This window comes from Mytilus californianus, unplaced genomic scaffold, assembly GCF_021869535.1.
Source record: "Mytilus californianus isolate M0D057914Y unplaced genomic scaffold, xbMytCali1.0.p SCAF_3, whole genome shotgun sequence".
Taxonomy (NCBI): Eukaryota; Metazoa; Mollusca; class Bivalvia; order Mytilida; family Mytilidae; genus Mytilus; species Mytilus californianus.
The window spans coordinates 64317294-64345062 of NW_026262679.1; the positions used below are offsets into that span (position 1 = coordinate 64317294).

At 33.8% G+C, this 27769-nt stretch overlaps 2 protein-coding genes across 4 annotated transcripts in view; one reads left to right on the forward strand and one right to left on the reverse strand.

Annotated features, from left to right (window-relative positions):
- Window positions 1-14781, reverse strand: part of LOC127733121 (zinc finger protein 474-like) — a 70350-nt gene extending 55569 nt beyond the window's left edge. The window contains exons 1-2 of one of the 3 annotated variants that reach the window (XM_052242428.1): window positions 14499-14780; window positions 2208-2530 (exon numbers count right to left, since the gene is read on the reverse strand). In XM_052242428.1, the coding sequence (XP_052098388.1) occupies window positions 2208-2523 (316 nt within the window). In that variant the 5' untranslated portion in view covers window positions 2524-2530; window positions 14499-14780. Of the gene's footprint in view, window positions 1-2207; window positions 2531-14493 lie in introns of all 3 variants that reach the window. The other 2 variants (XM_052242427.1, XM_052242429.1) reach the window with 2 other exon arrangements.
- A 12166-nt stretch (window positions 14782-26947) lies between these two features.
- Window positions 26948-27769, forward strand: part of LOC127733115 (uncharacterized) — a 133159-nt gene continuing 132337 nt past the window's right edge. Inside the window, exon 1 of the mRNA XM_052242409.1 lies at window positions 26948-27164. The gene's annotated coding sequence lies outside the window, so the exon portion shown is untranslated. The remainder of the gene's footprint in view (window positions 27165-27769) is intronic.

The following is a 27769-nucleotide window of genomic DNA, read 5'->3' on the forward strand; positions in this document are numbered from 1 at the left end:
CAACCGTACGTCCTTCAACAATGAGAAAAACCCATATCGTATGGTCGGCTTTTAAAGGACCTGACGTAAAAAATATGAAAAAATTCAATTGAGAAAACTATAACGGCCTAATTCATAACAAAACAGTTTACGAAAAACAAATATGACACACACAAACTAGAGAATCTGTATGGTATATTGGGGTAAAAAATCACATAGAAATATGTCAAAGCGGTCTATTAATATAACAGACCCTATCTAATTAAACAACCTAATAATGGCTTTGTAAACATTTCCCATGATTCCATTGCACTCTTACTTCCATTTTGTTGAAATTGTAACATGAGAAGGGAGTAGTAGTAAAACCCATTTTTATCCAAACAGTTTTACAGAACAGGACGGGTTAATCTAATTGACTTTCAATCAAAGTAAAATGGAAACTATATTTTCTGATGGTATACCAAGATCCCCTTAAAATGATTTATAATACTAGAGCTCTTACGTCAAAAAGTGCTTCAAAGGTGGCTTCTAATTTAGTTTATGTTTTCACAATATTTGGTGTGCCACATAAACAGTAAAGTGGCAAAGGTCGTGAATTGACAGCTAAGGTTATCTGAATTAATTCTTATGTGGCCAGAACAAGTTGTTCTTCACTGGAAGCCAATACACCCCCAATCACAGGGTAGTACTGAGTGGTCAAACGGAAATATTCATGACAAGCTAACTACATGGATGAGGAAGAACGAATTAACAGTGGTCAATTTGTCTACACAAATGTATTAGACGATCACCAGGTACAAATGTTAGAAAAAAAAAAAAAATATATAAAATAGTGTGTGCCATAGCTATGCCCATTTGGTAACCCAGAAAAATCAATAAAATAGTTTCTATCAATATAAAAACAAGGAGCTGTAGTATGATTTCAAATGAGACAACTATCAAACAAGTTTACATATATTTTAAGAGATTTATTCAATGATTTTTACATCAATATTTTATTTCATGTAATTGACACTCAAACTTCAGTTCTTCTTATTTGATTATGTGCAAAATGTATTTTAACTTTGAATAATTACTTTTTATTTACTCTCATTTTCAGTTTAGGCATTAACATTAATGCCTGAACATAATTTTCAGGATTTAAGTCTAAATCCTAGGATTTAAGACTAATGCCTAACATTATTTAGGCAATAGGCTTACTGCCTAGGCGTTAGCTTATTGCCTAGAATTTAAGCTTAATGCCTAATTTCACTTATTGCCGCTAACATATATATGCTATATTTATACATATTATATCCAGTTTTTGCTGCAAAGATGACAACTTTTGTGCCAGTAGGTTAATAAAAGAACAGAGTTCCAATGTCCCCCGTGTTGCACAAAGTTTATCTATCCAAGGTACAAGGGCAATAACTAAAAAACAATTTATAAATATCTAAAGAGAAATGAAGGCTTCAGAGCAAATGCAATGCGATTTCGTTATAATTAATATTTCCAAGGGCATAACTTGTTAAAAATATTTGATCAGCACTTTAATAATTTTCGAAAATGTCAAAGACATTGCTGATATAAACCTATGATATAAATTTCATAAAATTCTGGTAATAATTGTACATATGAGAGCGCTAACAATGCAATTTTCCATATAATCAATATTTTTAAGGGGCATAACTCTTTCAAAAATAATCAATCGGCACTGATTTTCGAATTTGTTTGAGACATTGATGACATAAACCTATAATATAAATTTCATAAAAATCTGGCAAGAATTGTACACATTAGAGCACTCATAAGGCAATTTTCCATATAATCAATATTTTCAAGGGGCATAACTCTTTTAAAAATAGTTGATCAGCACTGATTTTGAACTTGTCCAAGACATTTCTAATATAAACCTATGATATAAGTTTCATAAAATTCTGGCAAGAATTGTACAAATGAGAGCACTAACGATGCAATTTTCCCTATAGTATATACTTCCAAGGGGCATAACTCTTTTCAAAATAATTGATCAGCACTGATTTTCGAACTCGTCCAAGACATTGCTGATATGAACCTATGATATAAATTTAGATATAAAAATCTGGCAAGAACTGTACACGTGAGAGCGCTTACAAAGATGGAAAGGATGCAAGGACAGACGCCTGGTATTTCTATGTCCCCCTCAACGTGTTGCGCGGTGGACAAAAATTAAGAGGTACATAGTTATGTATCTTGTGTTCATGTTTTACCTGCTTTACAGCTTCTTTGATGTACAGGCAGTCTGTCTGGGTTAAATTTTCTGCCACAATTTGGACAAGGCAGCAACTGAGATTGTGCGCTCTGCCAGGCGGCTTCATTAAACCTTTCATTATTACCCTTCCCATTTATTTCAGGTAATATCTCAGGTTTTGTTGGAGTTTTCCTTCGTTGAAGTTTGGGTATCTTGTCATTTTCATACCTCCATTTTTTCAAACACTGTGGCTCATGGATTGATAGTGACTGTGATCCAAATTCTCTGCCACAAATATAACATACCACAGTCTTTCTTCCAGGAATTCCAGGCATCCCTTCTCTGTTAATGGATATAAAAAGAATATGCTTAAAATGCAAAAAAAAAAGGATCCATTTATAATGACAATATTTGAATTTCTATGATTTGTTTGATCCTGTACTCTGCAATTCAGTGTAGTATTTAAAGGCCATTTAACATTCAAACCTTTATCAAGGTAATTGAACACTGTAAAGTCTACAAATGTGTTACTGTAAATTTTTAAATATTCATTTAGGTATAAACAATTTTACATATTTACAGGTATATAAAAAGGAGATAATGTATTATGTCAACGATACATCAACCCCACAAAAGAAAATAACCAAAAGAGGGCAACACACAATACTCAAGTTTGTGGGCACATGATACTGGTTTAACCCAACCAAACTGAGGCTATCTGAACCATATTTTTGGTGATGTTGTTAATGGAGCTCATAGATTTGGATAGGATTCATGTTAACTTTATCCTCAAATAAACTTATTCTTAAAGGTAAATTAACACAGTATTAAAATCTTTAAATATCTTCTTTATCAGTGCTAACATTATTTTTTGCTTTTAATAAATTAAAACATAACTAAAAACTTATTCTTAAATTTTATCAATTTAACATGGTAGTAAGATCATTGAATATATATATTGTCTTATTGTCGATCTGATGGCAAACGCTCTAACTGTTAATTATAGTTTATTCTTATGTTGTGCTGTTACACCATGACTGTTCCAGATAAGGAGGAGAGGATTGACCACTCAAAAACACTTTTAAACCTGCCACATTTTTTATGTCCATGTCCTATTTTTTAAGTCAGGAGCCTGTTATTCAGTGGTAATTGTCATTGGTTGGTTTCTGCCTTATCTTTTTCTTTGCATAAATCAGGCCATAGTTTTTCTCTTTTCAGTTTTTTTCACATTTAGTCACGCAACAGAGCCTTTTAAAGCTAATTTTTGATTTTGCTCATTTTTGAAGGCTGTGCAGTGCCCTATTGTTGTTTGTACCATGTTCCTCTGGTCTCTGGTGGATTTATAGATGTCTAATTTGCAATCATTCCACATCTCCTTATTTTCATGTTGTTTGTTGTTGTTAGTGTCTTTGTTTGTACAACAACTTCTTCTAGTGGTGTTTGTACAAGTTGTCCTGAGTATAAAATAAAGTTATGAATAAAGTAAACAGAACAAACAATGATCTGCCTTCAGCACCAAGTTTGATCATTGTTTGGGAAAGATGACAGAGTTCTTTTTGGTCTCACCTGAAAAAATCAGGTATGCTATTACATAAACTTATGTATTATGGAACTGGGTCACTGTACTTTATAATACATTTGTATATACATGTACATGAATGTACCAGTTAGATTTTATTGCTGGTTAAGATTAAATTACTTGATATTCATTTAATTTATTTACATATTCTTTTTTGTTATTTTAATAAAGAATAATTGTTATCATTGCAATCATTGTATCTAAATTTTATTTAATTATTGTTCTTTTCTTTTTAATGTCATATATATAATAAACAATATAACAACAACAAAATAAACTGATTTGCATCGTATTTCTCAAATTCTTTGGCAATTGAACCCTTTCTGAACCCATTGTTTAAAAAAAATTAATCAACATGCGCATGGTTGCCGATGATCTCAGAAGATGATTGGCTGAGTTTAAGGGTCATAATCTTTATCAGCTCACTGGATGAATTCAAATGTGATAAAAGGTGTTAGAGAAATTGACAACTTTGATGAATGTGGAAGGCACTCGTTGATTATCAGATTTATTCAATCTCGATAGTTAAGTCTCGCCAAGGCTCGGACTTTCAATATTTCGATAATTTAACTATCTTGATTGAATAAATCTGTTACAGGCAAGGACTTTAAAATTGATAATTCAGCTATTGAGATTGGATAAATCCGATAATCCACTTGTACCAATGTAAGAATCTATATATATATATATATATAAACAAGTCTAAATTGAAAACAACGTTCAAACCTATGATTGCGTTGGATAAAAACCGCAATTTTTATACGTGTGCATGCAAAACAAATTTCTTGGTAAAGGGGTCTAAATACAGCACAAACAACATTTTCCAAAAGACCAAAAAAGTGACAAAGTATATTTTAACAAAATGCATTTATATATATACATGTACATAATTACTCTAAATATCAGCACAACAACGTTAAATCTGCAAATGTTCTTCCCTCGCCAGGATTCGAACTCATGCTATTGAGATATCCAGACAACACCGCCTGCACTGTGTCCAGCGCTCTAGACCACTCGGCCACCTAGACGTTCTATGCTGATATTTAGAGTAATTATGAATATAATATGTGTTTTCAGCCGTGTATCACCTTCATTGGTGATCCAATGGATGGATCTGTCGTAGAGATGTCACTTGTTTAGACGTATATATATATATACATATATAAAAACAAGTCTAAATTGAAAACAACATTCAAACCTATGATTGCATTGGATAAAAACCGCAATTTCTATACGTGTGCATGCTAAACAAATTTCTTGGTAGAGGGGTTTAAATACAGCACAAACAACATTTTCCAAAAGACCAAATGAGTGAAAAAGTATATTTTAACAAAACGCATTTGACTAGCAGGTCGAACAACTGATGTTCTTAAACCCTGCTGACTGCCATTGGCGATTGCCAAATAAACGGATCACAAGATGTAACAAAATAGATCTTATCATTAATTTATTGCCAAACAGAAAACACTAAACTTGCGGAAAAGATGGTATACCGCAAACATGAAGTTCAAAAATTTGTACACCATATCCGGATTTCGACAATTAATGTCTCTTCAGTGATGTAAGGAATCGAAACGGTATTTGGAAGGCCATATAATTTACCTCAATTTATAAACTCGAAGGCAAATATAATACAAGCCCAAACGAAAAATTATAAACAAGTCTAAATTGAAAACAACGTTCAAACCTATGATTGCGTTGGATAAAAACCACTATTTCTATACATGTGCATGCAAAACAAATTTCTTGGTAGAGGGGTCTAAATACAGCACAAACAACATTTTCCAAAAGACCAAATGAGTGAATAAGTATATTTTAACAAAACGCAGATTTGCTCTAAATGCTTTAGTTTCAGAGATATAAACCAAAAACTGCATTTTACCCCTATGTTCTATTTTTAACCATGTCGGCCATGATGGTTGGAAGGCGGGGTCATCGGACAAATTTTTAAAACTAAAAACCCTAATAATGATTAAGGCCAAGTATGGTTAAATTTGTCTCAGTAGTTTCAGAGAAGAAGATTTTTGTAAAAGATTACAAAAATTTACGAAAAATTGTTAAAAATTGACTATAAAGGGCAATAACTCCTAAAGGGGTCGACTGACAATTTTGGTCATGACGACTTATTTGTAGATCTTACTTTGCTGAACATTATTGCTGTTTACAGTTTATCTCTATCTATAATAATATTCAAGATAATAACCAAAAACTGCAAAATTTCCTTAAAATTACTAATTCAGGGGCAGCAACCCAACAACGGGTTGTCAGATTTGTCTGAAAATTTCAGGCCAGATAGATCTTGACCTGATAATCAGTTTTACCCAATGTCAGATTTACTCTAAATGCTTTGGGTTCAGAGATATAAGCCAAAATCTACATTTTACCCCTATGTTCTATTTTTAGCCATGGCGGCAATCTTGGTTGGTTGGCGGGGTCATCGGACACATTTTTAAACTAGATACCCTAATGGTGATTGTGGCCAAGTTTGGTTAAATTTGGCCTAGTGGTTTCAGAGGAGAAGATTTTTGTAAAAGCTAACGACGACGGACAGCAGACTCCAAGTGATGAGAAAAGCTCACTTGGCCCTTCGGGCCAGGTGGGCTAAAAAAGGAAACATTTAATGTAATTATCTATAAATATTTTGGATAACAGATATATCCTTCATCAGTATGAAAATGATGTAAAATGAATCATATCAATCTATTCTGATTTTACTATAACAATTTTTAAATTTATAAAATTAAAACTGAACACAACAATGCTTGTACAATTCTAAAATTTCAAAAATGACGTAGGTTTGGTATTTACAACAGAGACTGCATAGATATGCTTGTAACAAAAAATAGTAATGTGCGATGTGAACTGACAGGTACATTTCTAAAATTTCACAGGTGACGAAAGTTATGATATTACAACAAAGACTGCATGGAAATACATTCCCAATGAACAGCACTGACCGATTTGAGCTGGTATAATACCGGTACTCAAATTTCAAATTTGACGATGGTAAAGTAATTACAACAGAGGCTGCGTATTTACACATCCCTAATAGCAGTTTGAGTATTATACCAGCTCAAATCGGTCAGACTGTACCTTTTCAAAAGGAGTCTTGTCCAGTTTTGGAAATTATCTATATTATTTCAGGATTTTATTCTGCCTTTCGTTTTATAATAAGAATAATATGTATCCATGTACGATATTTCTGCATTATATGTCAAAATTGCCTAAACAAGAGAATCAAAAGAGATAAATTGCCCCAAAAAAACAGGATTTGTTTTCAATAGAAAAAAAGACTTTTCTTTGCTTTTTCTGCTAAATCTGCAAAATCAACATTAAAAAAAATATGGGAATATTTCGTTTTGGGGCAGGAATGTTGCATATCTGAGTATGTTGAGTTCATATATTTGGAACTGATCTGTCTTATTCATTATCGATGTTACTATTATATTGTATCAGCCTCTTTTTGTAATGCGATGTAATAATTTGTAGCTCAATGTTTCTGATTTCTTAATTTCTTTTATGCCTTACTTTTAGTCCCCGATATTAAGTCAGGTATATTACAGAGCTGTTAAGCTCGCTTTCAGATTTCCATCATTTTTTATTAAGGTGCCCAGAAATTTATATTCTGTAACATCAGTGTCATGATGTCATCATCAATTTTTTTCATTGTTGAACCTTACTAATAATATATATAAAATCCAATTTTGTAGTTCTTTGCTTGATGATCATTGTTTTAGTTATTTTATAATTTTTTGTATTAAAACATAATTAACTGCCAATTTTCAAAATAATTTGATAAGTTATCTAAACTAATCTGAAGACCTTCTTTGCTTTAATTGAGATAATAATATATGATAAGGTCATCAGCAAACAAAAGACTAAATTATATCAGAATTTAATATTCTCAGGGGTTTTGAATTATTCAGCTTAGTTTTGCATATTGGGCACTTTTATTATTCTATTCAAGGACGTATAACTAACATCTTATATACATCCTTGTTCTATTCAATTCTATTCTATAATGTCTATTAAAATAAATTATATTAAACATATAACGCAAGGGTACCCAAATTACCTTTGGGCAAAATGTTTCATTTTTCTTTTCTGTTAAAATTAATTTAAGTATGCAAGTGCACACCAAACAGTCACAGGATAATTACGAGATTCACTTGTTGTCGAGTATCGAGTTGCGAGTTACGAAAGTTGAGTTGTGAGTTACAAAGGTCGAGTTACGAAGGTCGAGTTGCGAGTTACGAAGGTCGAGTTGCGAGTTACGAAGGTCGAGTTGCGAGTTACTAAAGTTGAGTTGCGTGAAAATGGGGAAAACTATTTTAATTTTTTGGTGTACCTCTTTTAACAATTTTGAATGATGATTGCTTATAGAATTGTATACAGTATTGTTGATTCTTTTTGTTGTTTGGACTTCATACGAGTTTTGTGTATAAAAAAAAGAATGGATTGCTTACATAATCACTACGCAAAGTATTTTCTGAAGAAACAGATAGCCTTTTGAAATACAGCAGATGGCTTGTAGTTTAATTATTATTAAATTTCATAGCTAGCACTGTCATATTAAACATAAAGGGAGATAGCAACTAAACTATAGTACATATATATGTAAAAGACCCCTTCTGCAGATTTCGTTAAGAGTGGGCTCTTTGGGGCAGCTGTAGAGGCAATATTTGTTAGGGACCCCAAAATTTATTCTTTGGCAGTGTCACTCAAAATTGTGGACATTTAAGTTACTAGTATATATGTCTACATTGGCTAGAGGTGAAGGGCGAAGGCTGAGCGCTCATAAAACCTGTTTAACCAAGTTGCATTTTTGCGTCTGTCCTTAGTCAGGAACCTCTAGCCTTTGTTGGTCTTGAATAATTTTTTAATTTTGGTTCATCTATAAGTTTTGGAGCATAGAATGGCATCCATTTTCTTGATCTAGTGTTTCGGGGCCTGCTTGGGGCTGCCTCTGGGTGTGGGATTTCTCGCTGTGTTGAAGACCCATTGGTGGCGTTGGGTTTACTTGTATATTTTGGTTGGGTTGTTGTCTCTTTGACACATTCCCCATTTCCATTCTTTATTCTATACATGTAGCTGTCAAAGATACTTTTGTAAAAGAGGCAAAAGACGCAGTTTTGGAATATGTAACTTCTTTCTAAAAAATGGGTTAATCATACCCAAATCAATCAAGTTAATTTAGGAATAACATACTGACAAATATAACTCTTTTTACTTTTTTTTTTACACGAAACTCATTGTGCAGTAGATAGGAAATTGATTACATAAAATTGGAATTGTCTGTATAAAACGTCAAAACATTTTTACATCAATATGAAAAAAGTGCAGTTTTAAAGAGTTGTTAGTTATTTGAAAAGTATTTAAAAAAACAGAACAATTCAGAGAACTTCAACATTGACCAATGAACTATGAAATATGGTCATGGTCAGATGAAACATGCCAGACATTTATTTACACCTTACAATCATTCCATAAACCAAATATAGTTCAACTATTTCTTAAAGTATCTGAAAAAACAAACCAAACAAGAAAAAAATAGCATTGACCAATGAACCATGAAAATGAGGTCAAGGTTAGATGATTACTGTCAGACAGACATGTACACCTTACAACCATTCCATACACCAAAATATAATTGACTGAATACTTATAGTATCTGTGAAATAGACCAAAACACAAAAAAGTTAACTTTGACCACTGAACCATGAAAATGAGGTCATGGTGAGATGACACCTGCCAGTCATTCCATATACCAAATATATAAAAGACCTATTGCAGCAATAGTATTTGCTTATAGTATCTGTGATATGGACTTGACCACAAGAACTTAACTTTGTTCACTGATCCATGAAATGAGGTCAAGGTCAAGTGAAAACTGTCTGATAGGCATGAGGACCTTGCAAGGTGCGCACATACCAAATATAGTTACCTTTTTTAGATGGCGATGTTCCTTCGGCTCCATCATACGGTGTTTATATATCCCAACTCGTTCGTTATACCCGTGTGTGTAGTGATGTCATAGATTTTAACGAAGGTAATCAATGCATCACTGGTAAATTATTAAACCAGGGATTTCGCTACCATAAATAACGTAAAACCTTTACTAAATTCTTTCATAGATACAAAGATTTGATTAGTAAATTTGGCTGTACCTGTAGAAAACTGATTAAAAACGGTATTTCACATCCTAAATTTTACGGTAATATTGTACTTAAAGCGCAGAAATCACTATGTGATCCGTGTAAACTCATCGAACCTTTAAACAAACTTATTAGTAAAGGTTATCTTACCAATGTTGTAATTAGATCTTTGAATATAGTTTACATTGGCACTAATATTGATTCTGTCATCAGCAAATTAAAACATAACTAAATTTGTATACTTTTCAAACGGGATGTATAAAGACACACCCACATTCATTTTGATCTATAAAGAGGTTAACTCCTAACTATGTTACTGCTTGTCGATACATTTATTTTTTTGGCATTGCACAAGTCATGTCTTCTTTGACTGTCCATGACATTAAAATACTAAATCCCTGGGATGCGTTTTAGTTGATTTTAGTCTCTGATGCATTATTTTTTATTAATAATTGTTTTTGGCTTTTAACTAGCTGTCAGTAACTGCGAGTACTCTCAAATCGTACTTTCTTGTTTATTTGACCTGTTGATACTAATTGTAATGCTTTTTTGTTATTTAATGTTATTCAGGGTTATATCTGGTCTATATACCAGCTTTGAAAAGTGTTTGGTATTACTATAAATTTTCACTTCTTCGTACTATGAACATCAAAATTATTTATTTTGTAAAAATATTTCCTTTCTCTGTTCGAACTGTACACGTATACCTAACAACAAAATTATTTTCATTTACCTGCGTTTAAAGTAATTGCAAATGGCTGATATTTTTGTTCAAGCATATTGTTTTTCTTAAATTGTTTAACATTTCACAGCGGTATAACATGTTACTTTTATTATGCTTCCCTTATTTTATTTATTTTGTATTTACATTGTATCATATATCAAATTTATTTGTTCAGTGTATGTTCACTGGTGTTAATATGTCTTTTGATTGAGTTAAGCCATTTCAATTGATATTTTATAGTGTGTCTTTCTATATTGTGATGTTACACTATTGTTTCAGATAAGGGTGAAGGTTTGGTACCATTAAAACGTTCAAACCCACTGCAATTGTTTGCATCTGTCCTAAGTCAGGGATCTGATGTTCAGTAGTTGTCGTTTGTTAATGTGGTTCATAAGTGTTTCTCGTTTTTTATATAGATTAGACCGTTGGTTTTTCTGTTTGAATGGTATTACACTAGTAATTTATGAGAATATTATTTAAGTCAAGAGCTAACGCCGCCGCCGCCAGATCACTAACCCTAAGTCTCGCTTTCTGCGAAAGAAGTCAATCAAAAACCGAGGAAGAATCAAGGTGCCCCCGAAAGGCAAAACATAAACTACTCCACACGGGACACCTGTCGTATGGCTTATGAAAGAATGTATTCTGTGATGAGTTATCCAATGGTATCATATTCGGCAGAGACGACGATGTTGTGGTTTACGGCAATTTGGTATTTGGAGACAGTTTTTTCTACTTGTTATCTTAAATTATGCCACTGGAAACCCTTAGTTTAGTAGCTTTCATGTAGACAGCAACCCTAAATCCTGAGTTATGCATTCTACCATAAAAGAAAGGCGGAACATACTGAAAGGAGGATTTAAAACTCTTTGGTCAAAGACAAAGTGACAAACTGCTGTTTACAAAAGGCAACATCACATTCACAAACCCATCATAATCTGATTTTAATTGCTTTGGAAGGATAAGTATATTTGGTTCACCATGTGGAACGAATCGTGTTGCTCATGATTTACAAATTGACAATGTCTCTTTTGTTGTTCCATATTCGAGACAAAAAGATGATACTATGGTAATAACACTGTGTTATTGGTTGTGATTCGCTGTGAACCAGCTCTCAGTATTTAACCGGAGGACAATTTGATTGGTTCTTTTTGTCTGTGGTCTCTATTTTGAGGAGAATTGAAAATAATAATAATCTATGTTACCATACCATCATACACACTAATATATATAGGTTTCAGTTTGGTTAAATTAGCACATGATTTTTCAGGGAAAATTATTTTATTTAATTATTTACCACAGAGAGCATTCATTATCTTAAATGGTAATTCCAAATTTCCTGAGAGTGTTTTATGCCTGTCTGAAAGTGAATAAGCAACTTCAAGCTTGAAAATATGTGAATAGGTCGGGAAAACTCTCAGAAATATATGATAAGGTCACAAGGTTGGGCGGTAAATACTGCCGCAGGTATTTACCGGCGGTATTTACCGCCCCGGACAATACTCCTCAAGTGGTCAATACTGGCAAATACTGGTCGATTGAAATTTTCATGGTGGTTTTTACCATTAATTGAAGTAAAAAAATTATAAAAAGTAAGATATATTTAAACTTTTATCTTTTGGCATGTTTCAGCTGATATAAATGAATGAATTTGATGTTTTATTCATTTTTAACACTTATACCTACTAATTTAGTCCTTATAAGTTATGATATTGCATATTTTAGATATATATAAATCAGTTATTACAACATTTTTCAATCAAGATATTTTTACTACTAGTATTGACCGCTTTTTTGCCAACCTTGTATGGTCAATAAAGTACCCATAACTTCTTCGTCTGTCATCTTTCTTGGTGTTCCCGGCTGTGTTTTTATCAACTAATTTTCTCTCTTTTGGCACTTTGGTATTCCATTTTTACATTACACACCACATGAAACCCAAACAATATGGTAATTAAAAGGTAACATTTTTACCTAAGCAATATATGAAAAGGTATACATTTTAATAATAAAATCTAAAATATATGAAAAGGGTTGGGTAACAGAACCCCAGCAGCACTCCCTATCAATTAAGTAATGAAGGTACAACTTGATGCCATACTTACCCGGGTAAAACCTTTTTTAGGTGCTCTCGTGACAGGCTATGCATGATATTAAAATGAAAAGTAAGCACATTTTTTTTAGAAAAATGTACAATACCCAGCTGATATCTGAAACTACAACATTTGTATCAAGGCTGCATGCAGGTAAAAAAGTAAACTTGTGACAGACAAGGCAATCGTGCTCATACTGTAAAAACACATGCCATAACATTCCTTAAAACTGTTCCTTTTATTTTTTGAAACAGCGGTATAGCTTATTGTAGAATAACGTCTTTCCAAATTAAAAAAAAAAATCATATTATGATCTATGCCAGGAAGTTACCATAATGCCATAGAAAGACATCTATAGGATGCTTATTTTAACGTTGTAGTATTCAGATATACATACATTGAAGAACTCTATTATTAACTATTTGGTATATATATGCACTCTCCGCTTGGGGTTGAATAACAAAGCTAACAAAGTTCAAAATTATTTAATTTATCACATAAAGCACATAACATATCACATTTCTAACCAATTCATGAGATATTTTCCTAAGTTAAATGTGCAATTGTGCCTATATCATGCACCCTCAGCCTTTGCGGAAGAGGAAGAGTTAGCACTTGGTATGCTAATGAATATCCTTTATTCAAAAGTCACTGATGAGTCTTGTATAGATGAAATGCGCGTCTGGCATAGAAAATATTATAAGCCTGGCACATTTGATAAGTATTTACTTTAGACCTAATACAGTTCCATATTCTGTGAGATGTCGATAATTTGCAAGACTACTATATTTCATTTGTCTACATGATTTATTTTCTTATACTTGATTTATTCAGTACGGTATATACATTTGTCTTATATCTACATTATATCCTGTTTTATTTTAGAAAATGAACAATGTCGCTCTCATGAAATAAATTTAAGCGTGCGTGACTTTGCAACATATAGACTCTTATAAATATGTATCACATAACTCTTTCAAATCCTGCAATCAATATACCGGGACCCTTCCTCATGCAGTGTATAACTAAGTTAGGGTACATGTACATGTATGCTTTGTTTATTAAATGCGAAGCAAACCTGAAAATTCTGTTTCAAAAATAAAATGACACGACCGTTTATATATATAATTCTTAAGAAATTAGAGAAATATAATATTTTTGTAACTCGCAACTCGACCTTCGTAACTCAAAACTCCACCTTCATAACTTGCAACTCGACTTTCGTAATTCGCAACTTGCAACTCGACGATAAGAAACCCTCAGTCACCGGTGGTCACTTAGTGCAGAGGTTCCAAAGGTCTTTTGGACCTCAGTGGTCTTTTGGTCCAGTAATTGTTCAAGCATTACTGGTCCAGTCTATGTTTTAGCAGTCTTTTACATTATGATCATTACAAAATTTTACATCTACACTGGTCATCTGGTCCAGTGATTCACAACATTTTACTGGACACTGCCACATGTCTGACGGACCTTGGGAAGGACTGTTAGTGGTAGAAGTAGAAGTTGTCATTTGTGAAACCTGAATATTATGTTTGCACCATGAGAGCAAATATATTGAAATTCCAAGTTTCTATTTTTATTACTGAAAAATTGATACTTAATTTGAGGTATAATATCCATAAATGGGGATAATCTTCCACAAACTGATAAAATGATGATTGTCCAATGTCAATGAGGAATTTCGTTTCAAATAAGTTCAGTTTCAGTTTGTTTCAACATAGCAGACGAGAAAATGCAGTGGGTCATATTACACTTACCGTACATTTAAATTAATGGAAACGTTTCCCTGTAACAAACTTTCCTTGACATCTTGTAAACAACTTTCCTTAGTAACCACAGGTACTTCATGTTGGGTAAAATATCACAAATTTCAAATTGGGTGCTAAGATTAATGATAAATAAATTTGAAACTTGTTTCATGGTAACAAAACTTAGAATTTTGTATAATAGTTAATAAGCATCGGTGTGTTTTAAATGATTGTTTCTTCTCAGGGGAAGTGGATTTACGGTTCTCTCAAATGGACCCTCAGATAACCTGAAACAGAAACGTCGGTGTATCTCAATTCAGAACTTAGTTTTTGAGACCCGGAAGTTATTCTTTTCAGAAACCAACACATATTCTAAAAATACAAAGTACTGCTATGAACCAAAATCATTACGGGACTGATAATTTGTAACCTGAAAAAAGGGGGAAGGACATTTTTTGAGAATGAAAAGGGGGATTTATAATTTGTCAACACTTCAATGTTGGCGGGGGCATCGAAAAGTTTTACAAGATTTGAGCAATTATATATTTCAAACAAGCAGAACTCATAGCAAATTGATGAATACATTAAAGGCACTGGCTACGGTTACATGGAAATGTAACAATAATAAAATAATTATTGTTACATTGGAGACTAATTGCCGGAATGCAGGGCTGGGTTAGGATCCGATTAATTACGAATGTAACAATAATATTTGTGTCTATGGTAACATTGTGCTATTGTTACATTAGTGCACTTAAATGTAAGCTACATTTATTATACTTAAACCTTCTATAGTTGTGTTGCTTAATTTTTTTTCGCCACTATGAACGAAATTACGATCACAAAATAATTGGACTCTGAAAATGAAAAAAAACTGTTTCCATCAGTTTCCATCTGTCGGCAAATGTTAACCGTGTGATCAATTGCCTTACAAATGTATTTTTAAGAGTAATTTTTTCTCCAGCTATGCTGTTGAATATTGAAATCGGAGTTGAACATAAAATGGAAGGCAATGAACGCATATTAAATTACAACATGAAACAATCTCACATGCTTCAAACAAAAAATATTGGACGAAAATATAAAAATCGCAAGAGTAAAAAACTTATTTTTCACTTCGGAAGTATTGCAGTCAATGAAAGTTTCTTTAACTTAAAAAGAGATATTGCAGAATTCAATTGTGCAATATGCATTTACAGACGTGCCCTTGCCACATCATTCGTTTGTGATGGCTGCGCTGAGTGGTTTCACCACTGAAATGCGTCGGACTAAAACATGCCGCTCCCAAAACAACATACTGGATTTGTAGAAACTGTCATTGTAAATATAACCGGAAGAAAAGTGACATTGGGAACTTTTACCATAATTCGAAAAGTGCTTTATATGAACTCTCGTTTTAGATGCAATATTTATATGAACTCTCGTTTTAGATTGGATATTTCTATGAACTCTCGTTTTAGTTTTAAATTGAACATTTCTTTTTTTAAAATGTTTCTTTATTCTTAAATATAATGTTTCTTTATTTCAAATACCCAAAGAGATTATAGATTTACTATTTTACAACTTAATCCGATGGCTGTCAAAAGTGCTAAAGATAATACATGTATCTAACACTCGAACTACAAAAGAAGCAATTATCGCTATTTTACCAAGTTTAGCCGGAGGACAATAATCCGATTATTATTACATAAGATTGGACAATAATTTATATTTTATGAGAACCTTTTATAATGTTTTAATACCCTTATCTTTGACTTAATTTATGTTTTGTAAACGGTTGCTTGGGCAGTCTTCCCCTAGCTCTCAAGCTGTACACATGTGAATAAATTTGTATATATTGTATATGGTCTTGCGTTTAAAGCAGCCACAGTGTCGATTATAGACCTACAGACTTTAATGTAACCCGTGCCGAAATTCACGGAGTTATACCGAAATTCACGGGGTTATAATTGGGGAGGATCCCTCGATTACCGTAACCTTTGCAGCCAAGCGAGTTTTACTTATGAACTAGTCCCAATATACGAAAATTGAAAAAATGGAGTTACCGAAGTTGGAAAAGTTTAACGCGTTCGAGACCGAAAATGCAGACATTTGGATACAACGTTACGAACTAATGTGTGAATTTTCAAAGTGGGATGAGGTGCAAGCCACAAGAGCATTTACATGTTTTATAGACAACTACGCTTTAGCATGGTATATGCTTCTCGACGCCGAAGACCGAAACAGCAAAGATAAACTATTCCGTAAATTCAAGGAGCGTTTTGGAAGAAAAAGTATAGAAAAAGTGGGATTGTGGAAAGATGCAGCCGATTTAAAACAAAAACAAAACGAAACTGTTTCGCAGTTTATATCCAGAATCGAGAGAATGTGTTTTCTAGCTGGTCAAACAGTAATGATGGAACAATTTATTCTTCGTGGACTTAGACCAGAGTTTGTAGTTCCGTTTGTCACCGCAACCGGTCTTAAACAAAACTTTTCCGTTGGTGAGGCCATAGATGCTGCTTTGCTAGCAGACATAACCATGCAGATAGTATCGAAACCAGAACCAGTCGAAATTACCAGTGCTATAAAGGACAATCCTACACAACAGAACCAACCCAGAAGTGATGGTAAGTGTGATACATACTGTCATAATTACGAACACTTTGAGAATGCACACCTTAACGTCCCCCCTGTCAATGTACTTAATCATGTTACATGTAATAGACAACAGAAACGCCCCCCAAATAAAAGGCTTCAGAAAAACAAATTCAATTTTTATCAAAGTAGTGATAAGTCAATCCCATCCCATCATTTAAACAAGGTCAGGCAGTCTGGAAATGAACAGTCAAAGCAAAATATTGTAAATCTGTTTGCAAATACAGGCCGTTCAAGAGCCGACTGTAAGATAAATGTTAGAATAGGTTCCTCAGTTATACATACTCTTGTCGATACCGGTGCAGCCGTATCCGTCATAAATACAAAAACATATCAGTCATTGCAAGTAGATAAACTTTACCCTGTAGATAATTCAGATTTGTTAGGTGTACGTGGTGTAAATGACAATTTTATCAGAGTGCTAGGCAAAGTTACACTGCCCGTTGAAATAGGAAAGCTCACTTTATTTCACGATTTTTATATTTTGGATGATGTCAATATGCCACTTATTTTAGGCCGAGACTTCATGCATGATCAAAAAGCTGAGATAAGTTTCCCCAAACAAGTTTTATCATTACAAAATGGAATGACAGAAGTTTCTTTAAGTCAGGGCCAAGATCGGGATCGCACCCACAATTTTGTTCGTGTGCTATCCGATGTTACATTTCAACCTAGACAAAGAGTTATTTTTCCTGTTAAAATAGATAACTTTAGCGAAAACACATCAGGAGTTATTGAACCAAACTTTTCACTTGTTGGCAAACACAATATTATGGGAGCACGGTGCTTAATACATACACATAACAACAATTCTGTATTTGAAATTTTAAATCCTACAAATGCTGTAATAACACTGAAACAAAATACTATTGTTGGAAATTTTATTAAAATTCAAGATGATAAAATATTTGGAGAATTAAAAGAAAATTTTGAGTTTATAGATAGTATCAAAACTGACGAAGCTTTATATTCAAATAAAAATTATATCAAAATTGCTACCGAGATGGGTATTGATCTTTCAAAATCAGATTTAAGCGAAACACAAAAATATCAGTTATTGACTCTGCTAGGGCAGTACAGGCAAGCTTTTGCTAAAGACATAACCGAATTGGGCTGTACCAAAATAGGCAAACACATAATTGATACAGGCGATGCAAATCCAGTCAGACAATTTCCGTACCGGACTACCCCAAAAACAAAAGAAGAAATAAACACACATTTGGACGAAATGGAGGAACAAGGCATAATTCGGAAGAGCATGTCACCATGGAGCAGCCCCATCTTGCTAGTAGCAAAGCCAAATGGCGAGAAGAGAGTATGTGTGGACTATAGAAAACTTAACCGTCTGACAAAAATCTATACGCAATCGCTCCCGAATCTTTCAGATGTCCTAGATACCCTTGGGGAAAAGCAGGCGCAGACATATAGCGTCTGTGATATGCGACAGGGCTTCTGGCAGCTGGAACTTGATGAACAATCCAAAGAGAAGACTGCTTTTATGACGCATCGAGGTCAGTACGAGTTCAACCGACTTCCATATGGCTTAGCAAATTCGCCTGCAACCTTCAACATGATCATGAATGAAGTTATTAGGGATCTCAACTGGAAAAGCGCATTAGTTTATGTAGACGACATTCTAATTTACAGTAAGAACTTTGAAGAACACCTTTGTCACTTAGCAGCTCTATTTGATAAACTAATCGAAGCCAACTTGAAATTGAAGCCGTCAAAGTGTCAATTCGCTTGCAAAGAAGTCCAATATTTAGGCCATATTATCACCAAAGAAGGCATAGCAGTAGATCCAGAGAAAACGGCATCTGTACATTCCTTTGCAGCACCGAAAAATGTTAAAGAAGTACGTATGTTCCTTGGACTATGCAATTATTACCGGAAGTTCATACACAACTATTCCAAAATAACGTCTCCCCTAAATCAGCTTCTACATAAAGATCAGCAATTTAAATGGACAGACGAATGTCAGCGCTCGCTCGAAATCCTCAAGACAAAACTCACATCAGCTCCTATCCTCGTATTCCCGGACTTCAATAAAGAGTTTATTCTACATACCGACGCAAGTGGTACTGCAATAGGATATGTTCTAGGTCAACACGACAAAGACAAGAAACTCCGAGTTATTGCGTATGGCGGACGTATGCTACGAAAACCAGAACAAAGATGGGACGTTAAAGACAGAGAATGCCTCGCACTAGTAGTAGCTATAAAACAGTTCCATGTTTATTTAGCCAATAACAAATTCCACGTATATACAGATCATATAGCGTTACAATACCTTCATCGTATTAAAGAGAGTACCGGACGTTTAGCTAGATGGTCCATGTATCTTCAGACATACAATTTTGAGGTTCACTACCAACCCGGAAAGGACAACGTATGCGCAGATTTCCTATCCAGAATTCAGCACCCTGAAAACCAGCATCAGCGTCGACTCAGTATAGACGAAATCGAGGCTACATATACAGCAACCGATCAATACAGAAAAGAAACCAATCAACAAAGTTCAGTCGTTCAGCCAGTCCAGTTAAAAGACTCAGACGAATTAGAAAGCGATTCAGTATCAGCAATTAAGGCAGTCACTGAAGCAGATAATCGTTATCGTGATGTTGATCCATTACTCATGATGATCGAAACCACAAAGCTAACACAGGATAGAATCCAGGCAGCTCAAAATGAAGATGAAGAAGCAGGACAAATGCTAGAGTATATTGAACAGAACACGCTACCTCAAGACAAAAAGAAAGCTGATGTAATAGTCCGAGAGTCAAACCACTATGTTGTTTCTAATGGTATACTGTTTCACCATTATTATCCGAGAGGGAAAGGACACTTATCAGATAGGGTCATTAAACAACTAGTTGTACCGAAGTCATTGCGTAACGACGTACTTTTATCGTACCATGATGCAATTATTGCAGCGCACCCCGGTATTGACAGAACTTACAACAACATCCGAATGAAGTATTACTGGAAGAGAATGTACTCAGACATTGAAGATTATGTGAAAACCTGTATTGAATGTCAACAAGGCAAGACTAATCCACACTCTTAAGAGAGCACCCTTACAGCCTCTTCCGGCAACTGGAGTATTTGAAAGAATACACATGGACATTCTTTGCAATTTACCACAGTCATCAGGAGGTTTCAATCAGATTTTGCTAGTAGTATGTCCGTTCTCCAAATGGTGTGAAGCTTTTCCATTGAAAACTGGAGGAGCCGTAGAAACTGCTAGAGTTCTTTTCAACGAAATTATATGTCGATACGGACCTTGTAGAGAAATTCTTACAGATTTAGGGAAAAACTTCACTTCAAATCTCGTAAAAGAAATCTGCAAAATTTTCCAGATCACTAAGCTCAATACGTCATCATATCACCCAGAATGCAATGCAGCAACAGAACGACAGAATCGTACATTAGCAACATCTCTGCGAATGTATTGCCATGACAACCAGTCAACATGGCCCGACTATTTACAAGGCGTTATGATGGCTTTCAGAAACACAATACAAACCGAGTCGACACAATATAGTCCATATTATTTGGTCTTTGGAAGAGAGCCTCGAAATCCCATAGACATTGCACTAATTCCAGAATCTACTAAAGGATTGAGCAAAGATGCAGAATCAGCCCTAAAACTGATTGTTGATAATCTCGCCGTTGCCAGAAAAATAGCTAAGACAAATATTGAAGCTGCACAGCAGAAGTACAAAACGCAACACGACAAAAACGTAGAGGAACCAACGTTTTTCATATTAGACAAAGTATGGCTTTACTGTACACGGACTCCAGTTGGCTTGTCGCCAAAACTCCAACGAAAATGGACTGGACCATATTATATTGCGGAACACATAGGTGAATATACTTACCATTTGCGCAAATCTTCTGACGATAAAATATTGAAAGCTCCAGTACATGCTAATCGATTGAAGAAGTATCTCGACCCTAAGAATCGCCCCACAAACCCACCCGATGAAGTTAATGAAGATCACGACCTAAACCCAGAGGAACTCATGGACATGCCTGAAATCCTTGACAGAGTCAATGACACAATTATCAATCATACACAAAATCAAGTAGGGAAAAATAATCAAAATGGTCAAGAACACTTAAACAAAGATAACCAACCGTCACAAAATACAAACAATCAACAGGACATGTATGATGTCGAAAGAATACTTAAGTGTAGAAAACGAGGCAACATTAAACAATATCTTATAAAATGGCGAGGTTATAGTAGTTCACAAAATACATGGGAACCATCAAACTACATACCCAATCATTTAATCCAACACTTTCATGCTCAGAGTCAAAGTAAAAATAAGCGAAAACGACATGGATAACTTTAAAAATAAACAAGGCAAAAATAATTTTTTCAGTACATGTTTTTTTTTCGAGTCTTGTTAATCAACTGAATGAGAAAAGTCTATTTTTGTTTTCATTTTCACATTAAGAATCTATGCTATCAAGAACACTTCATTATTCTAAGATGAATATTATATTATTCTGAGATATTTTTCACTGGCAGTAAGAAACCACCAAGAAATCGAGCTAAAGTCTGTGTATCCTTGTTGTATCATAGAACCTAGTGTATTACACAAGTGAAGGTTGTAACTTTGAACAAAGATCACTGACTATAGTATACCAAATAACCACAATTATTGTTTAGTTGTCGTTATTATTTAGTTCATTTCACGCAACATGCTATAAGTAGTTGAATTTACACGTGTGAGCTGCCTTTTACATACATAGATTATCAGTGGTCTATCAAATCATTTTAGATTACCAATTTTGGTCCGAAACAGGAGTGCAGGATGGACTCGTCACCTGTCTTGTGATCTTGTTTCCAATGGGTGTACAGGAGTGACGACCTGTATACTACATGTCAGAAAATTACATTATGATGTTTGATCAAAACCTGTTTACAAGGTACAAATATAGCCACTGATAATCTGATAATCGGTTAAAATTCTGGATAGTGTTTTTGAAAACCTTCAAATATAGTGTAGTTTTTGTTAGAATCATAAACGGGCCAATGATCATTATTGCCCCCCCCTTTTAAATCAATTCCTTGAATACTTAGTCCTACTTTTATGATTACGATAAAAGCACCCCATTTGTTGTTTATATATCTATACATATAATGGAGTCATGTACCTTTTGAATTATGAAGGTGAAATAGATATTTTAGTATATTTATGTCAGGAGTCCCCCTCCTCAGAATGTTTTAGTATATTTATGTTAGTCCCCTCCTCAGAATATTTCAGTGTATTTATGTTAGTCACCCTACTCAGAATGTTTTAGTATATATTTGTGTTAGTCCCCCTCCTCATACCCCTTTGTATATTTATTAAAGGTCCAAAATGTGCATTTTCTATGTTCGTGATGCTTTCAGTATGTACACACTTTCAGCAACCAGAAAGATGAGTTACCCAAAGACGAATTACCCACAGATGGATTAATATTACCAACACTAATACGAAACGTAATAATTTGTGCTCGGGACGAGCACTTCGGGAAAGTAGTGGAGAATATAACCGGAAGAAAAGTGACATTGGGAACTTTTACCATAATTCGAAAAGTGCTTTATATGAACTCTCGTTTTAGATGCAATATTTATATGAACTCTCGTTTTAGATTGGATATTTCTATGAACTCTCGTTTTAGTTTTAAATTGAACATTTCTTTTTTTAAAATGTTTCTTTATTCTTAAATATAATGTTTCTTTATTTCAAATACCCAAAGAGATTATAGATTTACTATTTTACAACTTAATCCGATGGCTGTCAAAAGTGCTAAAGATAATACATGTATCTAACACTCGAACTACAAAAGAAGCAATTATCGCTATTTTACCAAGTTTAGCCGGAGGACAATAATCCGATTATTATTACATAAGATTGGACAATAATTTATATTTTATGAGAACCTTTTATAATGTTTTAATACCCTTATCTTTGACTTAATTTATGTTTTGTAAACGGTTGCTTGGGCAGTCTTCCCCTAGCTCTCAAGCTGTACACATGTGAATAAATTTGTATATATTGTATATGGTCTTGCGTTTAAAGCAGCCACAGTGTCGATTATAGACCTACAGACTTTAATGTAACCCGTGCCGAAATTCACGGAGTTATACCGAAATTCACGGGGTTATATAAATACAAAATTTATAAATTGTATTTATTTAAATTGTAATATTCAAATAAAAATCTTGAAGTTTTATTTTAATATATATTTACAGTCCCAGCGTACATTGAATTGCACTAATGTAACAATAACGCAATGTAACCGTAGACACAAATATTATTGTTACATTCGCAATTAATCTGATCCTTACCCAACCCTGCATTCCAGCTATTAGTCTCCAATGTAACAATAATTATTTTATTATTGTTACATTTCCATGTAACCGTAGCCAGTGCCTACATTAAATCAGTATCTGAGTCTTAAGCAGAGGTGTCTAACACTTGTCTATTTTTGGTTATAAACGAAAACAATCTAATTAAAATATAGATCTCGGATTTCGTTATACTACGTTATACTACATACGAAGATCTCGGATTTCGTTATACTACGTTATACTACATACGAAGATCTTCGTATGTAGTATAACGTAGTATAACGAAATCCGAGATCTATATTTTAATTAGATTGAAACGAAAAAAAAAGTGAAAAAGTAATTGCTGAAAAATACGAATAAAATTTGTACTCGTAAAGTACCTGTTACCGCCAGAAGTTCAGTTTTCCTAGATTATTGTCTAACAGAAAATCCGTAGCAAATATTTTGTATTCCCGATATATACCTGCCAACTTTCCTTTTTATTGTCATGGGTGGATTTCCCCAAGAGGCTGACCCAGAAACTCTTTTATCTGGTTAGGGAGGGGGCAAAAATGATTTCGGGGGAACAAAAAGGAGTTAAAGGGCGGATGTTCAAACATTTAGACTTGTATATGGTACCGTGTTTGCATTTTAGCCGATTCCGTCTTTGTTAAGAAATTAAGGCTTAATTGCATCATAGCTGAGCCAATACAATGTTGTGCTTTTTATGTGTGGCGGTATTTTTTAGAGACACATACACCCTTTAAATCTGAATAGAGAATAGAAACGGGGAATGTGCCAAAGAGACAACAACTTGGCCGAACAAAGAGCAGAAAACAGCACAAGGCCACCAATGAGTCTTCAACTCAGCAAGAAAATCCAGCACCCGGAGGCGGGCTTCAGCGGCTGGCCCCTAAACAATAATGTCATTATATTTCAGTTCAGATTTTAATATCAGCGTGCTATGCAAGTACAGGTGCTTGTACATAGAAACACACAATTCAAACAATTAAAACAAAATAGCTTCATCAGGCGCGTGCAGCCATCCAGGTATATATATAAAGTGCATTATATATATTAGAAAAGTTTGTTTTCGACCGGCATTTTCCAAACACATCACATTATATATATATATATTTAAAAGTACGACATTGCAAAAGGTACGGAATTTATAAATAGTTTTCAACGGTTAAAATATTTGTTATGATCTCCACCCGTGAATTTTTTTCTCTGACAATGTCAATTTTGATAGAAGAAAATGAAAACAGAATTTGATATCAATAAGGTAAAAATAGGCTGAAAAATACGGGCATGAATAAGAAACACCTAGTGTGACAAATACACAGATAATCCTTTGCTAACACATTTTTTGGTACTAGTGTTCCTGATGAATGTAAATCCAAACAAGCAATTCGGACGCAATACATTTATAAAGTGTTATTTTCATTTTTCTATAAAAGGCCCCGGTTAAAACGTAAACATGATTAAAAAAAAACGATGGAAAAACAAGGTTCTGACCCCCGGATCCCCTTTAATCCGCCAATGTTAGACAATCATAAGGAACACAAATGGCTCGAAAAATCATATACTACAGCAATGAATAAAAACACACATGACAGACATGACAACAACTGAATAACAGGTTCCTGGCTTGGGACAGGCAATATATGCCCTCAATTTTAGAATTCATTCATAAAATTGAGAATGAAAACGGGGAATGTGTCAAAGACACAACAACCCGACCAAAGAGCAGAAAACAGCCCAAGGCCATATACATCAGTTTTGTATTTTTGAAAATTATCAGTCAAAATATGTTCTAAAAGGATCACCAATCCTTCACCTTTCATTTGATACCTAAACTACCAAACTATATTCTACATAGTTTAATATTAACACCTATGCGTAGGAACTATTTTGTTTTAAATATATACTACTTTCCCTTATGTTCTTTTTTTGGTGTTACATCTTACAAAGTCTATTCGAATTATTTTGCAAATCATTCCTCTCAATCCGGTACTAGGGCCGTCTTAAACTTGCAGTGAAGTGAGAGTTATTTTGCTCCGTGTTGAAGGCCTCACTGTGACTTTGAAATGAATAACGGCAAAAAAGCACTGTTCCTTTGCTTTTTGTGTGTTTTTTGCTGTGCATGTACTGATTTTGTGTCATGGATGGATACCCCATATCCTTTGTTTTTTTTCTATTATAATGTGTTATAGTAGTCTCGGTAAGAAGCAGGCGGGGTTGATATATTTGTTGGCACACCACATCGGTCCTATAGCTTGTAATTTTAAGAATAAAGCTGATCTTCAGACACTGTCAAAAGCCTTTTTAAAATCTACAAAACACCCATATACTTTCTTTTTACATTAATAAAATTATTTGTTTATTATTTGTTTCAAAACAAAAACATGATTTACAGTTCTGTAATTTTTTCTAGAACCACCCTGATTTGAACATAGTAAGTTATTTGTTTCGGGGAAATCACTAATATAAAAATAAGATGTGGTATGATTGCCAATGAGACAACTATCCACCAAAGTTCAAATGAAGTGGATGTAAGCAATTATAGGCAACCGTACGGCCTTCAACAATAAGAAAAACTCATACACGGTATATATAGTCGGCTATAAAAGGACCCGACATGAAAAATATGAAAAAATTCAATTGAGAAAACTAACGGCCTAATTTATACAAAATAATTTACGAAAAACAAATATGATAGAAATGAACCAACGAAAACCACTCATGAAGTCTTCTTAGTAAAATTGAAGATACTTTTTACACGAGCCCCACTGAGTGCAACCCCTCCAGGGGTGGACCAAGGAATTTTTTTAAAGGGGCGGCGTAATTCGCGAAAACAGATTATTAATAAAGGGCATACGATACAATGACAGGGGAGGTAATGACGTTGCTAACGTCTTACTTATGTTATTTTTCGCGACGTCAAACTGCGACTTATCGAGAAAAGGTGCATTTTTAGACTGATTTTTATCATTCAGACTAATTTAACTTGAAAACAAGTTCATAGACCCCTCTTTTTAAAAATGAAATTTGATTTAATTATATGTGTAAAGATTAGTTGTGCCAATTTTTATGAATATTTCACCGATGTATCATGAGATAAAAAATTACCGTTTCTTGACTAAATTCATGAAAATGAAAAAAAAAAATTATTTCCAAAGAATTGTTACACAAATGCAAAGCACAAATATGTAGAGAAGCTATTCCAAATGTTTTTAAAAAAATCCGTTTGAGTTTATCTTTTGAAACAATAAAGGATAGATATGTCCAAGAAAACAAATTTTCCAGTAAATATCTAAATTTCCCCATTTATCTCAATGAAGGTATATTTTTTATTACATATTTGAATTGACTAGGTGTAAAATAGCTTGTATGCAAACTTTCGTCAAAAATTCACCGTACACTGTTAAGAAGAATAAATCCGGTTCGTTTCACTCTGGTTCTGGACAACTTCAGATTGTGGTATTTAATTTTATAAACTGTTAATCTTACACTTCGGGATTTCCTCCACACATTTTTGACAACTTATTTCATAGGGAAGTTTTCTAATTGTCGAAAAGGATTTTAGAAATTAAGGAAATATTTACAGAATATTAAGGAGTTTATGGCAATTACAATGTAATATGTATTGTCACCTTCAGAACATGAGAACCCAAGAACAGCAAAGAACTCGGAACACTTAGTAATTAAGGTATAATTTTACTTTCGCTTTCGGTTTATTTTTTTTTTATTGGATTTAATATTATATTTACTCAATAACCGGGGGGATAATATATATAGAAATATAATCCCTTTTGGGATTCTGTGTCCTCTGGCTGCGGATAAATCAGAAAATCGCTCCGGAAACAGAATCCCAAAAGTCATTAGAGGGGGGGTTTAAGAAAATATATTTGATTCCTTAGAGGGGGCGGGGGGTAATGTATTTTTAAGAAAATATATTCTGAATCCAAAGGGAAGAAAAATACATATTTTATAGCAGAATTGGCCAAAAAATATTCTGTTGAAATAAATATTCAGATTTAGGTGTATATTTAAAATATGGATAGTCGACCTTTCCATGGATAGAAACAAGTGCCTAGCTGTGATGATCATGCAAGATCATTCAAGAGTTGCTTGGAAAATCCCAAACATTACAAAAATGAAAGTATGCCCCCTGGTCTGCTCATTTGAGCTTTAAGCATTACTATAATTAAAAATAGAACATATAGGATCAAACTACAGTTTTGGCTAATATCTCTTAAACGAGGGTAGTATTGGAGGTACCTTCAAGACGAATAACGGTAAAAAATCTTGCCA